The sequence below is a fragment of the Pempheris klunzingeri genome, chromosome 13 (genome assembly GCF_042242105.1).
Source record: "Pempheris klunzingeri isolate RE-2024b chromosome 13, fPemKlu1.hap1, whole genome shotgun sequence".
NCBI lineage: Eukaryota > Metazoa > Chordata > Actinopteri > Acropomatiformes > Pempheridae > Pempheris > Pempheris klunzingeri.
The window spans coordinates 2,795,722-2,812,810 of NC_092024.1; the positions used below are offsets into that span (position 1 = coordinate 2,795,722).

Here is a 17,089-nt window from a genome sequence, read left to right on the forward strand (position 1 = left end):
AAATGGCCAGAGTGCAAAGTGACTAGGTCCTAAAAGTCTAAAGAGTTACAACTCTCCTGCTTATACTGTACCAAGACATTGATTTATGGTTTTGATAACTGCAGCTTATTTTTGTGGATGCTTTAGCACTTCTTACTTTGCCAGAGCATATTTGTGATGATGAACAGTTCACAAGTTCTGATACAGTTGTCTCAATGTGCTTGTGCAAGTAGTTCTATTTTTTACCAATAAAACTATTTTGTGAAAGCAGCATGCTGTTGTATGTAATCTGGTGTGTGCTTCTATGTATTAGGGTTAGGCTGATGAGGATGGAGACAGCATTCATCTCCCTGCCAAACCTACAGATTGTTGGACAGCACAGGCTGTGCTGAGTGTGGGCAGGCAAGCTGCTCGTAGGCAGCATCCAGGAATGCAGCAGGATCAGCCCAACTGAGAAACACATCCATAAAGCATTATCATGTGCAAATGGGTTTTTGAAAAAGGAACTCTTCCTTTAATACCACACCTGGCCTCTACCAGTCATTCCTCACTGAGATGATAGCCGAGGTTAATAGAGGAATGAAATAAAAACAACACCTCTGGGAGGTAATCTCAGCTGTCTGGTTGATCTGAGTTCACTGACAACATGTAGAGCAGCTGCTGATAATCATTAAAGAGGAGATAACACAGGCAGTAAGACGGTGATCAGACATTCACACGAGGGCCAAACACACGATAGAACATGAGCCTGCACTGTTTTATCTGCAACAAGCAGATATTGGCTAATTCCACACATCTTATACTGGCTGACAGGTAACTGCTGTACAGAAATGTCATAAATATGTTTGGTGTAGAGACACCATTAAATCGTCAGAAGAATTGATAGAATCATAATCTGCAGCTACTTTGATAATCAATATTCTGTTTAAGTCATTTTTAGAGGCATAAATCGACAGATCAATGAATAGTGACAGATATCCTTAGTTGCAGCCTTAGTTACAAGTTTATTTTAAATGTCCTGCTCAGTGCGTGTTAGTCGCAGTTGTTGACTATTAAATTCAAGTGACTTCTGTCAAAAAATGCATATCAGCTAATGTTACAGAGATTTTAATCTCTCAAATATCGATGTCAGTATTGGCCTCATAAATCCTGTATCCTTTCGCCTCATAAATCCTGTATCCTTTTGGCTTTAATCCATGAAATTAAGAGACTGGACACATGCAAAGGCACTGACAAGAGAAATAAAGAAAGGCAGTCTTAAATTATGAAATTTCCTGCAAGTTAAATTGGCCTCTGCGGTGCCAAAACAAGTTTTTTTCTGGTTCCACATGAACCTAACAGCAATTGAGAGAGAAAATACTGCACGACTTCTGCTACGAATCACGACAACGGTGTCTTTAGCTTTAAGCAGAGCCTGTTCCAAATCAGAATACTGTACAGTATGCTATACACTGTAGCCTGCACACCTCAGATGGAGCGCTTATTAAATAGTTTATTTCGAAGAGATTCTGGACTCTCATTACAGCTGATTGGATCCTTGTCGACACCGACTGTGCTTTCCCGAAACAAACATGGATTATTCAAGTCTCTCTTTCTCTCATCTCCCACTCCTCTTGGTTATGCAACAAGAGTGCAGATCAAATAACTACTCCTCTCGTGGGGAAACGCTAATAAGATCTGCTCCTCTGTGTATTTAACCTACATTTTCCATCAAAGGCTTTCACCCCGAGTTGCCGCTATGACAGATCTGGAATGTGAGCTAAGATGAGGGGAGGTGAGCTCATGTCAATTTGAGGCAGGGGTCAATCCCACGTCAGGCTCCTTCTTTGAACTTCCCTGCCACGTCAAATTCACCGATTATTTCAACGACCCTCCTGGCCGGCAAGTAGCCTTTGCAAAGATCACACACAGAAAAAGTGTGGAAGACAATGAGGCGAAGCCTGCACATGGGAGCATCAACACACTGCACCATTCATGCTGGCACACACAAAGAGCCAGACAGATATGGGAGCATGCTAAGGAGCTGTCATGCCATCGCTCACCAAAACTCCATAAGCGATCACAGCGTTGCTCAACACACAGTGAGCACCCAAATCGGCCCTGCATGTCACCATACTTAATGCCCGGCTCTTTGTTTTAGACAGCTGTTATGCTCATGAAGGTTCATATTGGAGATATAATGCGGTCGTCAACTGCGAGGGAGAGTGACCTTCCTTTGTTGGAGCTGCTCTCCTCCGGTCCCAGCGCTCATGCGAGGCTGGGGAATAATAGCAACGACCTTGGCTGAGCAGTAACTGCTGAGAAAGGCAGTAAAAGCTACGGAGATGACAAAGGGAGCGCTTGTAGGAAAACAATACACTCTGACAGTTCAAAGGAGGCCCTTTAATATTTCAGCTTTGAGCACCAGGCGGGATGGGAGGCAGAGAGGGGGGGGGGTCCTGGGTAAGCTGAAGGTGAGGGAAGCTAAACAGTTGAAAGGTGTGGACACAATTTCAAATCGAATCAATTAAATTAGATTCAGTTCAATTCAATGGGCTTTAATGGCAGGACATTAAGCTAGTGTTAGCACAATCTCAATGTGACCCCCCACAACGCAAGACAGACAAAGCAGAGAGACATTAGACAAGACATTCATTACTCAAGAGACAAAAGAAAATCTACTGACAATAGAGTAAAATAAAGAGATGAAAAACAAAGCAAAAGGAAATTGTGGTAGTAAGTAGGACACATCACTTTCTTTGCAATCTATATCTCAGAAGACAACAATGTCTTAGTGAGAGCTATTTTTTGAGCTGAAGCAATCATGATCGGCTGCACAAAAGCTCATCAACACGTCCACTGAATCCTGCCTACATCCTCAGCCCGTCTGGAAAGCCTGGAATGAAGTCATGAAATCGGAGTGCATAAAGTTGAAATTTGAGTGTTCATAGATCCCTCCGAGTTAATGGCTTATAGATCGATGCCTCAAATTGTGGCCAGGCTTTTTTTTTCCCACTGACTTCATTTGTTATCAGTGCATCAAAGCACCGCTAGCGATTTACTTATTTGAGGCCGACCTTCCTTCCTTGGGACACAGCCAGGGTTTTAGCATTATTCCTCAAAATACCTGCATATTCTCTTGGCATGCTCGCTAACTAAACAGAGCTGAATGTGCTGAAGTCTGAGCGCTGACTCTGAGCGAACCCGGCACAGTTTCTTGTTAGGAGGGAGCAATAGATCTCTGGAGATGTTCGCAGGCCAACTCTGCCAACCTCGGCATTTTGTTTAAGGAGAGAGGAGGAGGGGAGTATTTTTAGCTTTTCTTTACCTTGGGTCTGTGAAGTATTGAGACCAAGCCCTCCGGCGTTTACCGCGCTGGCACGAGTCATTGAAATAACTTTCCCTGATACTCTTGATACCGCGTTTGACCCCATTTGCGGGATAGGAATAGGCCTGGATGAATTGTGCGCCTGTAGAATGTGTGGCGGGAGGTGAGAAAGCGGTGCAGTCCCTCCGAGTAGATTCTCAATCTGACTGTTGAGGCGAGAGCTGGGCCACTCCGGGTCACAGAGAAGGGATCCATCACTGAGCCTGCCACTGCGTTATAATAGAGTGAGGCGGGTCACATCCAGCACCGAAAAACCCTCTAAACTCAAAGAATAATATGACTTTTTACATTGGGAAAAGCTGCTGACACCTTGGCCGTGGCAGAAAAAAACAATCAACAACAAATTTCACTTTTTGAATGCAAAGTTGGGATGAATCTGGTGGATTTTTACTGCACACGTCCAAACTCTCCCTGACAACTTCCAGCCATAATGGATGTTCAATGCAGCATCGACAAATTTAATTTAGGCTCCGCTCATCTGGCCTGTGCTCTTGGTGGACGACTGCGTACAAGGCGAACATCTGTAGGGCTCTCCTCCTGTGAGGCTCAGTTAGGCGGTGGGTGATGGCTGATGCAGCCATTACTCAGAGCGGGCTGACAACGGGCCCAGACAACCATCTGCTGGAGGTACGCCTCACTCTCCTTTCAGATCGATCTCTGTCATGAATCTGTCTTCCAGCGCTCTGTGCCCGTGTGGAGGAGGCTTCGCTGTTTTCACGTCCTTTTCCAGCTTGTGTTTCATTCAGTACATCACATCCAGACCATATACGGTTTCATTTCCTTTCCACTCTCTTTGACTCAACCTCCATCTCTTCTTGCCCTTATTCTTTTTTCCTCACCGTCAGTTTCCAATGTTTCCTCTCCATTTATCTTTTATCTTTGTCACTATAGTTATCACTCCATTTTTCCTCCCTCATTTTTCTTTGAATGTTTTTTTTCACCTCCATCATTTAGCACTTCCTCCCACCACCCCTCCTCGATGCCTCCATTTCTTCCTCACTTTTTCTAACAGTTGTTAGCGAGACGTGCAGCCGTGTAGGAGCTCTACAGGAGAGACAGCAGGTTGCTCGTGATGGAGCATCTACTGCGCAACTTATACACCAGCCTGTGACGGACACAAGTTGATTTTAATCGCATTCTGCCGAGGAAGCAGAGAGGCAGGGCATGAGAGATGAGCAAGACATCACACACTCGTTACTCTGTGCAAATCAGCTATTTTCTATGTGAAGAGGCGGTGAAGATGGAAGTGGGTGAAGATGCAGACGCTTGGTGGCGGCATGGACTCCTTGACCCCTGACCAGAATACAAATTAGAAATGTGTATAAAAGCCAAAGCAGCGGCAGAAAAGCCATTTCTATTCGCAGTTTACCTCCTCTGAGAGATCTTGCAGATATGTGTATAGCTGTGAATGACAGAAGCAATTTCCCTCAATCTGTCTGTCTATGTGAGAATTAACAGGAGGAGGGTGGCTAATAAGGAAAGGGAGGCAGGTGTGATGTGCAGCAGGACAGACCTAGGGCACTCCGAGCCTGGGGGAACACCATCAAAGCAGCCAATCGCTGCTCTCAGAAACCTTCAAGGACAATCTCAGTCACTCAATGTGACACAAGAGAGGTGCAGTCCGGGGGCGAGGAGAACAAGACAGACAGATTGAACAGCAAGGATAAGAGCCTATCTACCCACCCCACGTCAATATGAGCCCCAGCAGCTGCTAATTTAAAATGGATTCAACATTTCCCTTCTCATTATCCCTTTAGCCTGCACTGGCCAGATCCTATAGGTTCAAATAGGCCAGCACTTCCCCTCCCCCCCCCCGCCTTTAACTGAGGCTATTTTCTCATCGTGGTTATTTGGAAAGGTTCAATAATTTCATCGCTTTTCCTGTGGCTCTTTGTAGCTCGCTGTTTGTTTAATTACGCAGTATTAAACCACTTCTGATGTTTTTCACACTTCACTAATTGCCATATGTGTACTGCAGCACCTGCTCCTGCGCATTTTATTTACTGTAGTGAGAGGGTTGCTGTTGGTGACGTGAGGGGGGGGGGCATCTAAAAACTGCCAGCCAACCACTGACATTAGGAACATTCAGAAATCTTGGTAAACACATCAATGTCTTATCGATACACGGCTGCAGACTCCCAGCAGGACTAAGAGCCTCGGGTTCAGATGTGACAAAGACGCGCCGAAAGCGGACAAAAAGAAAACCCAGCTGTGCTTCGGTCTGAACGAAGCCCTCTCAATGAACACAATCAGTGATCCCAAAGCTTCTGTGGAAACAAGATAATCCCAACAATTAGACCGCTGCGCTGATTTATGGGCTATAGGTATGAGGCACACAAGCACTCACGTTGCAGTGATGGAGAGAGGGACAGACGACAGGGATATAGAGGGAGACCTTTGATATTTGGCAGCATAAGGCCTCCATTATCATTAACTTCTGTCCACAAAATGGGGGTATATAGCTATTTTCATTTTCACTAGAGCCCTATAACTAGTGCAGTATCAACACCCAAGATAGTATTCATTACATTTTACGGAATTATGCTCTGACAATATTTTTCTGTATTTTGCATTCTGATAGTATATAGGTCAGTTTTATGGACAAACCGCTGCTTTAGTCTGTATTCCTGCGTGTCCCCCTCCTCCCATCCATCTATTTTGTCCTGTAAATCAGGCAGGACATTTTTATTGTTCATGCAAATCTGCGTAATTACTCTGGTGTGCACCAGTAAACAATCCAGAGCTGTGGAGTGTTTTATGAATTATACTACATGACACACTAGTAAAAAGGGGGCTGCACAATGCAGGGAGGATGATAGCATTAACATACTCTATGTGCTCTCTGATCTTTTATAGAACACCAGCAGCCGAAGACCTGCTCATCAAACAGCCATCATCTCTCCTAATGATATCAGCTGGACCAAGTGCCCATAAAAACATTTAGTGGGGATAGATGGCCTGAGCGGGCATGTGGGAGGCCGATTCATCTGCAGGGCACGCACATGTGGGGAGAGTCCACGGTGTTCACGTTTGTACATGTAATGCTAACACTCATGCACATGTGTGCACATTTGCAGCCGTAGACAAGCAAGGCTGAAATCCATTAAGCTACAGTTTGACATACACGCGAAAATAAGCCACTCAAGAGTCAAACAAATCGCACAGAAAGGCAGCCGAGTGTGATGAAATAATCATTGGGAGCCATCTCTTCTAAGAGAATGAACAATCAGCACTGGTCCCATTCACTCTGCCGCGTTTTACACCACACAGAAGATTAAATATTTACCAACAGCGGGTGTCCTAAAGAGCCACAACATCTTCTAGGGACCAAAAGTCCATTCCTGACATCAACCTAACACCTATCCTTTAATTCAGGAAGAGGAAAAACATGTTTTCATTTCAACAAAGATGTAAGCGAGCTCCTGCGTCTTTCAAAAGAGTCGTATGCCTGTCATCTCAAAATACATCTCAGCGGAGCTGTCTATTAGCCAACACTGATATGTCAAATTTTGCAGCAGTACTTTTGTTTTTTAATGTGCCTTCTGGTCCTACTATAAATCCTCACCACCACCCCCCCCACACACAAAAAAAATTCTGGTGTTACATAAGAGTGAATGCCTTTCTTTTGCCACTGACACACGCACATCGGCTGAAAGACGTGGAGAGAGAAATTGGTCCCAAAAAAGAACTAGGCCCTCATTACAAAGCGCAGTGTGATCGTGCCACATCTCAAATACCCACCAGGCATCATTACAACCTAGAAAGGGTCCAAAGACGGAACAGAGACAACACTGATTCAACACAGTCTTAATGAAGCCTTGAAGCGAGAAGAGTGAGGGAGGGATGAGTGATGGTGACATGATGAGGGACTCTGACGGGAGCATGGGACCAGGCGAGGAGCGCAGAACGGGAGATGTGAGGAGATCCCACTCCTACCCTGCACTGGGGTAAGAACTGTGAAATAGTAATGTGTCCATCTGCTGAGATTGTCCCGGCAGCCTCCATTTCAGCATTGGTGCTATAGGTTGAAGTCATTAAAGCTTCTTTACATTAAACATTAATGCTAAACTTTCTGAACATTGAATGATTTTGCTATATGTGTTCTGAAAGTTGAAATCCTATTTCAGCATAACCTCCAGAGAGTGTGCATGTGTGGGCAAGTATACAAGGAATATACCGCAATTTTCCCTCCGGTGTGACAGTCTGGGTATTAAAACTGGTCCCCGGAACAAAAACCCAAACTATTTCTTCAGCCAAATCCACGTTAACACACGGCCTGATCGCTTTGTTTGATTTCACACGGTAGCGCTAAATTTAGAGATATGAAGCATTAACGTCCTCAAAGTTCAGTCCTACCTCTGGTTTGGGGACGAAGGCGCGTCCAGGGATGGTGAAGCAGTTGTGCACTGTGCTGAGATACTGAGCCATGATGGACAGACGACTCCTCTGTTTGCTGGCCGTGCTGGCCGTCAGCCTCTGGATGGAGAGGACAGCCACTACAAATTAGTCCTGGATATTCAGCAAGACCAGCTTCATTGTTGAGGTCATAGAATGTTGCTTTTAGTTGCAATCAAACATCACAGCAGTAAAATGCAACACACACATTAATACCGAAGTAAAATTAATCCAAACCCATCAGATATAACAATAATGGGGACTACTTTTCTGCAACCTGAGTACTTTTACTTTTGATACTTAAATACATTTAGCTGATAATACTATTATTATATAAGCATTTTCATAGTGTGGTATTAGCACTTTTACTTAAGTAACAAATCTGAATACATCTTCTGCCACTGTTTAAGTGTTTCCTAATTAGATTCTTATGGGTCGCTAACAGAAAAAACTTAAACATCATTAAAACCTGCTCTGAATGGTTTGACTGGCCTACATGCTTAATAAACACTCCAGATTTCTTTATTTAAGTTGCAAAGTCGGATTAATTATGGATCAAGAAATCAATATTTCATTACGAAATATTTTTATACAGCTGTGATTCCACAGCAAAGGAGCAATATAAAACTGTGTCTAGACTTCATCTTAAAATGTTGTTGTAACTTTGCTCCATTTTAGATTTTAGTTTTCAGGGTTGACGTTTCAGGTGGAGGAGCAGCACCCCGACAAATAAACCTACTGATAACTGAAACATGCCGCAGTGTTCACGCACCTCCGCGACCTCTTTCTGGAACGTGAGTGTGAGCTGGGTGCGTCCGTAGGCGAAGGGCCCTGTTCTGTTGGCCATGTGCTCCAGCCACTTAATGATGAGGGGGGTCGAGATGTTGAACGGGAGATTCCCGATGATGTGAAGGTTTGGTGGATCTGTGGAGCCACACATGCACGTTTAAATTCAACAGATTTACTCCACCCGACCACCTTCCATACGGCCGTATCCTCACCTTCCCCCCATGGCTTGGAGATGTTTACTGGGAATCCTCGGTCCATTCTGTAGGTGAGTATGTCACCGTGGACGATCCTCACCCTCCCCTGTGCTGCCTCAGACAGCAGCTGTGGTAAAGGATGTGATGTGACAGAAAACTGAAAAGGTGTTCAGACAAACTAAATAATCGTCCATCACTCTGCAGGTGGCTAACGACGCGGCAGTTGAAAATAAATTGAATGGTTTCGTGCACCTGACAGGTGAAGGTGTTTTAGTTGCTCAATGACCTAATGACCTTGATAAAGCTGTGCGTCAGCCGGTATCGTCGTGGCTGCTCAGTTTACCTTCAGTCCTGGGATGAAGCGCGAATCCTTCTCCACCACAAGCAGGTCGGCCGCCCCGGCATTGATGATGGAGCGAGTGAGCCCCCCGGGACCAGGACCCACTTCACACACATGGGCATCCTTCAAACTGCCTGCCTGACGCACAATTTTGTCTGGAAAGATGGGGATGGATGATAGTGCGCTTCATCAATACATTTGCATGCACTGTGGGAATTACTAGCTTAGTTCAACTCATGCATCATTATAAACTACACCGTACTCTCCGATCAGATGTCGTCATCAGAGTCTCGGCTCTCCAAATTTAGATTAATAGTGTGAGATGTTGCAATACCTGTCTGCCTCTGTGTGATGAAGCTAAGATGCATTAATCTAACAGTCACCTTGTCCAAGGACAAGAGAGCAGATCAGACCTGCACTGCATCACCGATAATTATATTAAGGCTCAAGCTCTGCAAGAGCTCCAAACAATTGACTCGGCCCATTCACATTAGCAGGAGATCTACTCAACCTCACCCATACTGAAAAGCCTGTCGGTTTCAATGCCTTGAAACAAGGCTATGTGGAGCTGTGCAATCAAGTGCACTGACAAAGCACACTGTTGTGCCCTCACCTCACTGTAGACGTAATAACAAAGAACAGGAGGTGGCAGGTATTGGTGCACTGCAGATAGAGGGAAGGAAAGAGACAGAGGGAGTGAGGCAGACTAACCTGTGAGCCTCAAGTCCAATAGAAAGTTCTGGGACAGCTGTTTCTCAGCTCGCAGCTTGTACAGCTTTATGAGTTCCCCTACAGTAGGCAAGGGAGGCAGACGGAAAGACGCGAGTTTCCCCGAGGCAGCCATCATTCAGGTGAACACTGAAACACACACAAAAAGGTGAGAGAATCCATGATCAGCTTTCTCACCAGCAGAAAAGCATTGAAGTCTATAAAGGCTGAAAAGGCCAACATGTGAGGCATTAATGGTCATCTGTAATAGTGTAACACAGTAGTTATGAAACGTGTGGAGTCAGGAGTGACCCTGAAAGGCACTGATAATGTTGCTGTGCCTCAGGGGACTTTATTCTAGCGTTTCATTTTAAAAGGCTGTCAAAGCACGCAGCATGCATAACAGGCAGGATTAATCTTTGGCTTCCTGTCATTTCTGGTAAATTGTTATCAATTCCAAGTACTTCTTGATCAGGTCATGGGATTGATTTCCAATGTCTCCTTCCCTGGAGCTGAGGCGTTAGTACTGAGGAGCTGATGTTGGTATGTCTTATTATAGGACCTCTTGCACCACCCAGTGGCCTTATGAGAGAAAACGAAGCGATTAATCTAAAGACCTAAAATACAGGATAACCATCCTTTCGCAACACGTCTGTAAAACATGTCCACCAGAGAATATCTTCATTTCAACTACTGGTAGGCTACCAGTCGGTCTAATTAGCAGTAGCACTTAGCATAATTCCGGTCTGTACACTATTACATGTACAGATGTAATTCTGTGTGAAATACCAACAATGAAGCAGCTCCAGGTCAGGGTGATAGAGACATACAACACAGCAAACTAAACCCGAACAAGTGACTTTAAACTCTTGCGGACTCCCCACTGAGCTGTGTCACTCTGCATTTGCAGCTAACATTAGCTTTTTAGTCCAAGTGCCTTTAGCAGAGCCCGTGGGATAAAAGGGCTCTGAATTCAGCCGAAACACTTGACATTAGCTTCTGAAAAACCGACACGAGACTGAGAGCAAACTACAAACAACACAACGAGCACACAAAGCTCAAAATACACGAAAGTTTACCCACGTTTTTCACCGGTGCAATTTCTTCCCCTTACACATCCGCTTTCGTCATTCCCTTGACGTCCGAATATCCAATTAGCTTGCGAGAATGTTTCCGTGGACCAATCAGACGGGAGGAGGCGGGATTACACGTTGCCCTTGAAAGGCCGTTCATTGTTGGTGTAATGATGCATCACAGCCAATAGAGGGCGGCAATTCTGTGATGAGGACTACAGCATTTATTTACAGTAAAACTACAATAAGCAGGATTGTTTGATTAGTCCTTGAATGCCAAATTATAGTGTTAGTATTTATTCTCATGATGTTTCCTCTATTAATGCATAACATTAATACACAGTTTGATCAGACTTCATTACTAACCCCACCCTGGCTTGTAAACGCCGGCGCTCCACTGTCAGCACTGAGGTTTATATTCAGCTTTTGATATCTCCACAATGTTTAACTAATTGAAACCTCTCAGCTCAAGCTGATGAGCAGCCTGGGCGCCTACAGTCCACTGCAGGGCAGCGATTCATTGTTTAAGTGTTTTGTCATGCTGGATGATGCACAGCTGTTGTTTGGAAAGAACCCCGTGGCCCTCTGGTCTCACGGCTCTGCTCATGACTCACGCTGGGTCACGGGTGTCAGATCTAGAGATGTAAATATCCTTCCCCTCCAGGGGTTGGCACATGAGTGGCAGCTCTGTCTCATACTGTGGCTGACCTTGGGAGAACGCTTCAGACCCCACAGACGGGAGAAAGAAAAACACTGGTGGTGGCGGGGTTAGGGGTCACATTGGGTCTGCTGCTCCCTCCCAATGATCCATGTACAGTGCATGTGCCCTAGTCATGTCAGTGTTGTGTTGGTTTATCATTCCAGCAATGATCATTGAGATGAAAACGGAAAAAACACAATATGTGAAAAAGTCTAGCTATGACTTTTATCTGATAACTGTAAACCAGCCAGCAGACCTGCTGCTGCCACTCCTCCTCTGTTAGCCGCTGCAGTAGATGAATCCAGCTGAAGTAGAAGTTATGACCTCTGGAGCAACAGGAGCGAGGACAACGTTGTTAGAAAAAACCAGACAAGCACTCAAAATTAACTACTTTAAAATGGATGAATGACTTTTACACGTGTAAGTGTATTGGACTCGAGAATGTAAATGCAGATAGTACATTTTCTGTTATACTAGCAAAGTCTGGTCTGAGAAGCCAGCACATGGGAAGCTTTGGCTTTATTTGATGGGAGACACAGCTATGTTACCATCTGAACACAGGATGGTGTCAGAGAGTCACTTCCTCCGAGCAGCTCTATAGTGTGTGTTCGGCAAGAACAGGAAATGAAACATAAGTAATTAACATTTCTGAGATGGTAAGTCATCACTGTGACTGGAAGATCAGAAGAAAAACAAAGACTGAAATACTTAAGTGTATATAATTTCCAAGGTAATTTAGACGAAGAGACTAGCATCAATAAACGGAGAAACCACAAGAGATGAGATGTCTACAATAAGTTCAACAGTACTTCCACTACAATGATATTTCAGAGTTGAGTCAGTATTATTTTCCTGTATTTAGCTGGATGTATTACGGATGCTGTAACAAGTTCAACAGGGTTAACAGCCCAAAAAGTGAAACCAGATGTATACTATAATGACAATCAATGTAGAGTACTTGTTCAAGTATTTACTATGGCGATATTCTATTTCACATTCCAGTAAACACAAAATCATTGTAAAACTGGTCAAAAAGAAAACGAAACACTGTATTTTATGTCCAAATCGCATAAGTACAGCACAGTAGTGTAGCGTAAGATGTCTGATATGTTGTAAGTCCTAGCGTGAGTTCAAGCAGGACACACACTGTTGTATGATGTCATTATGATTATTTTCATAAACACAACATTGTGTACATTTATCATTTGGACAGGACACTATTACTGTGCACGGAAGCGGAAAGTCCAAACCCTAATTAGACATGCTTGTCTGTCAAATGCAGTAGTACAGCACCACATAAAAGAAGATGTGGTGCTTGAGCATTGGAATTCCTGTGGTCATCACAGCATTCCTGTGATACGTGTGTTGTGGTATTTTTGTGGTACTCTGACATTTGTCTTTTGCCTTTTTTGGACCATTTACTATAAGATGTTTGGTCATCTGTGGCACTTGTGTGTTATATGAGTCCAAGTGTAGTTTCTTGTTGTGCACTGTGGAGCAAAAATCAGCATACACGACCAGTGTTTCCTGAGTGCTGACAATAAACCGTCAGACCATCCTCTCTCTTTTTCTCCTGCTCCATCTTCCAGTAAATTGTTTGAAAATGCTCCGTTTAGATTTGACCCTGCCTGTGACATCACACTTTGGGATCTGCTGATCATGTGACCTCTTGGAGTGGATTCTGGGCCAGGCAGCGATCACTCTCTCCCCACTCTCAGCTCTGTTCCGTCATAGTTGTAGAAATAAATATTTACAACCCCTTTAGTATCAAAATTAGCTTCAGATCCATTCATTTCTATTGTTTAAATCTACCGCTCTCTCTCACGTTACAACTCTTCCAGTTCAGATTTTCTGAGGATGCGGAAGTAGTCTCACAAAAACGACTCCAGAAGTCAGTGTGGAATATCTGATTATATCTTTATATTTTTATAGATCATTTTCCTACATATTGATTGGATGGAGGCAGGAGCTTTCAAAAGGACACTGAGAAGAGCAGTATGCAGTATGCACAGTATAAGAACGTATTCTAAGATGAGCATCAGATACAAGTATGAACCTGAAAATGAGTATGTCTCCTTTAACGGTGGTCTGTGGTGGCAGTATTGTGAAATGAATAGTTCACCATTTTGGAAAATGCCTTTATAAACCTTCTTGCCAAACGTTCTTTCAATACTACTGTCATGTGCAGCTGGAGACAGAGGCTGGTTACAAAAACCTACCTACAGAAACTAAATGTAAAAATGGCTATTTGTCATTTTGTGTTGGACTATTTCTTGACCAGGAGCAGTGAATTCATGGTTGCTTCGCGACTGCCAGGCTAGCTGTTTCCCTCTGTTTCCAGTCTTTATGCTAAGCTAAGCTAACCTCATATTTACCGTACAAACAGGACATTGGTATCAGTATCAGTGGTATTTTCTTATCTCCCTGCTAAGAAAATAAGCGTATTTCCCCAAAGTGTTTCCTCAAAGTAAATCTTGTCTCTCCGCTTTTCTCTGACTTTTTCTTCATCTTTCTTTGGGCTCCTTCCCTTTTGTGAAAAATCTCCTTTGTCCCTTTCATGGCTTCAGGCCAGGAACACCATATTCCCTGCAGCTCTAATCTCTCTCTGCTTGGACAGCTCGTTAGCATCTGTCAGCGCACCCAAAACTGAAAATGACCCAGGAGAGCTGAGGTGATGTCTGAGCAGAACAAGTGGAAGTCAACAGAGAGTTGCTAAGGTTGCACGAGTACTCTGACGACAGACACGACTGTTGGATGGGCCCTCAGCTATTGTTTGCTGGTGAGGAGCATGTGACGACAAGGTAGTGTTGATAGACCTGTTTGAAAAATGAAGGTATCAAAGTATACGTGTGTGTACTTGCAGAGGGTAAAGATTGTGTGGCTTATCTCGTCAGCTGACAAGACTGGTTTATGACATCATTAATGAATTTGCCTAACATCATATTGTCTTCCTTCTCATGTCTCCTTTGCCAAACGCTTCAGTGAAGATTTACCCTGAAGCTTCCTTGCAGCTGGATGACAGAGTTCAATTCTCGCAACAACAAATTTATCACCCATCTTGCACTAATTAAATCAGAGTGCTATTGCTTCTGATCACATCATATAAGTGTGGAAATGACAGCTACTTCAAGCATCCCACATTTCTTCTATGAATCATAACAACTGCAGACCCAGTGGACCCAGACAGGACCGCTGTCCTGTGGGCATTATATATACGGAGTGAAATCATAACAAACCTCTTCCTCGCTGAATCCCACCACATGACTTCATTTTGGGTGTGGGAATTATGGCATTCAATCAAAATACACTTCTCATGACCTCAGTTCGGAGAGATCTTCCTCTTCGATACCACATGTAGGGGGATGACTTCATATGTGGGGAGGAAGGCGTCTGTCAAACAAATGTGCTTTGTTTCTGAGTTTTTTTCTTTGCCCAGATCCACTTTGAGTGTCGCGTACAGGACAATAAAAAGGTAAAAATGTCTTTGAGTCTGCTGCAGGGCTGGTGAACTCTCAGGTGACCTTGTATGTGGCGCTTGGGAGAGTAAAGGAATGTAAGGAGTTAACAACCAAAGAAAGAGTGAGCTTGTGTCTCTCCACTGGGAGTTTCTGTCTGACCATTTATCTTTGCCGTCTATGCAGTTTGTGTCTGCAGAAGTGTGTTTTTATATTATAGAACAAAACATTACGTCAGCTCCACACCCATAAAATCCAGCAATGGTTAAGTGTGAACTAAACTGCTCTTGGATCAGATCTGCATTGCAACACGGAAGATCTGACAAAGAGGGAGTGAAAGTGTCCATCTGACATAATTCCCCAGTGAGTTTATCTGGTGGTTTGCTGCTGGGTCTTTTGTTTGCTTTGGTTTCCACCTAGAGATAAGAATGTCATTGTGTTCACCCGCATTCCCCTCTGGTCACCAGACAAGACTTTGACTTTAAGCTAAAGCAAAATGCAGGCTGTGATATTCTCCCTCAACTCCCCATGCTTCATACATTGCTATCATCAGGATTAAATACAGGACCACAAAAATCAGCCAACTACCCGCTGGTGTGGAGGTAAACAATACAGTCAGTCATTAACATGAACTACAAATAAGTTTGAAATCATTAACCAGAACAACAGGCTGGAAACAAAGAGACTAGATTATTTTGCTTTAGCGGTTGTTCAGCCCTGTCAGTGTGGTCAAATATTAAAATAGTCCGAAAATACCAACAACCAATCACATTCAAGGAGAGAGTCAGACAGGGAAGCTCCCATTTAGCAGAAAAGCAAACTGTTGTATTTGGTCCCTTGTCTATGCTGACGGGGAAGTGGAGGAGCATTGTACCCTGAAGATATAATTTGTGACATTATAGAAATACACCACTGAAATATCATCACTTTTTAAGTTGAGAACTTGTTAACACTAAGAGTCACTTATTCACCCAACCTGCAGCTACAGAGCAACATTAGCATTCATTGTGAGCTGTGTTTCTGGTCACCTGGTGAATCGAAGTCCAATATTCACTCTTTTAGCTCTGTTTTTGCTGTCAATATCAACGCCTGAGCAAATATCTGGTGCTTTAGCTGCTAAATGCTCCACTGTGTTCAAGCAGGTAGTTTAAAGTGAGTCTGTAAGAGGTTTGTCACCAAAAACTGCTGCCTGCAGCGCCCGAAAACAATGTTTTCTTTGAACAGTGATCAGAAACTCACTCAAGTAACAATAGCTTTCTCCATTGCAAACTCTCCTGCTGCTGCTATCTGTCAATGCTGCAAATTTGCATGTCAAAGTTAACCAAATATTAACTTGGCATATAAAATCTGCATGGATTTATTTGTCCCCCCCCCCCCCCAGGAGCAAATCCACTGATCACGATGATTCCATTAAAATTAATTGTTTTTGTCACAAAATTGAGACATTTTAAACGCTGTTGTGACCAGGCCTTTGTGCCCTCCGGTGCAGGATGAAGTCACCAGTGATGATTCACCGTTCTGTAAGCAACTGTCCCTATTTGATGAGCTATTTAATTACAAGATAACATTGAACCTGCATGACCTTACTATGCTTTTCTTCAAAACAGTAAGTTTAAACAGTAAGTTTATCTGGTGCTGTACAAGATTCCAACACATAGTTGATTTAGGTTGACCTTGAAAGGTGGGTAAGCACTATCCCATAATAATCTATCCTAGAAATAAAAAAAGTAGGTGAACCAACTTTAGCTCTGTTTACTTGTCACTGCTTCCATGTCTAACCCAACAGCACCCTGGCAGCACATTCCCATTGATGCAGAGTACAATTACTGTACCTCTCATTTAGCTCATTGGCATTGTTTTCTGCAAGCAGGGCCAAAAAGGCAGTCTAGCTGCCAAAGTCCTGCAGAGTTTGGCCACACTGAGCCCTCCTAAGTCAGCAATTGGTGGTTCCTTGGGTCACTGTTAGGGCTTGGGTGGCTGCTGTCACCGGACTTTCCCACCATGAGAGAATGGCATGGTTCAGCTGTCACCAAGGGTCAGCGGGGAGAGTTAAGTCTCTTGCTGGCCAGCCAAAACATCTAGCATTCAG

The 17,089-nt window shown here is 43.8% G+C and overlaps 1 protein-coding gene across 2 annotated transcripts in view; it reads right to left on the bottom strand.

The window, feature by feature from the left end:
• The window catches only part of tfb1m (transcription factor B1, mitochondrial), a 32,666-nt gene that overhangs the window by 14,088 nt on the left and 1,489 nt on the right, over positions 1 to 17,089 (bottom strand). Inside the window, exons 1-6 of one of the 2 annotated variants that reach the window (XM_070841762.1) lie at positions 10,856 to 10,894; positions 9,776 to 9,922; positions 9,068 to 9,219; positions 8,743 to 8,851; positions 8,514 to 8,665; positions 7,703 to 7,822 (exon numbers count right to left, since the gene is read on the bottom strand). In XM_070841762.1, coding sequence (XP_070697863.1) covers positions 7,703 to 7,822; positions 8,514 to 8,665; positions 8,743 to 8,851; positions 9,068 to 9,219; positions 9,776 to 9,911 — 669 coding nt within the window. In that variant the 5' untranslated portion in view covers positions 9,912 to 9,922; positions 10,856 to 10,894. Of the gene's footprint in view, positions 1 to 7,702; positions 7,823 to 8,513; positions 8,666 to 8,742; positions 8,852 to 9,067; positions 9,220 to 9,775; positions 9,923 to 10,855; positions 10,895 to 17,089 lie in introns of those variants that run through there. The other variant, XM_070841763.1, reaches the window with a different exon arrangement.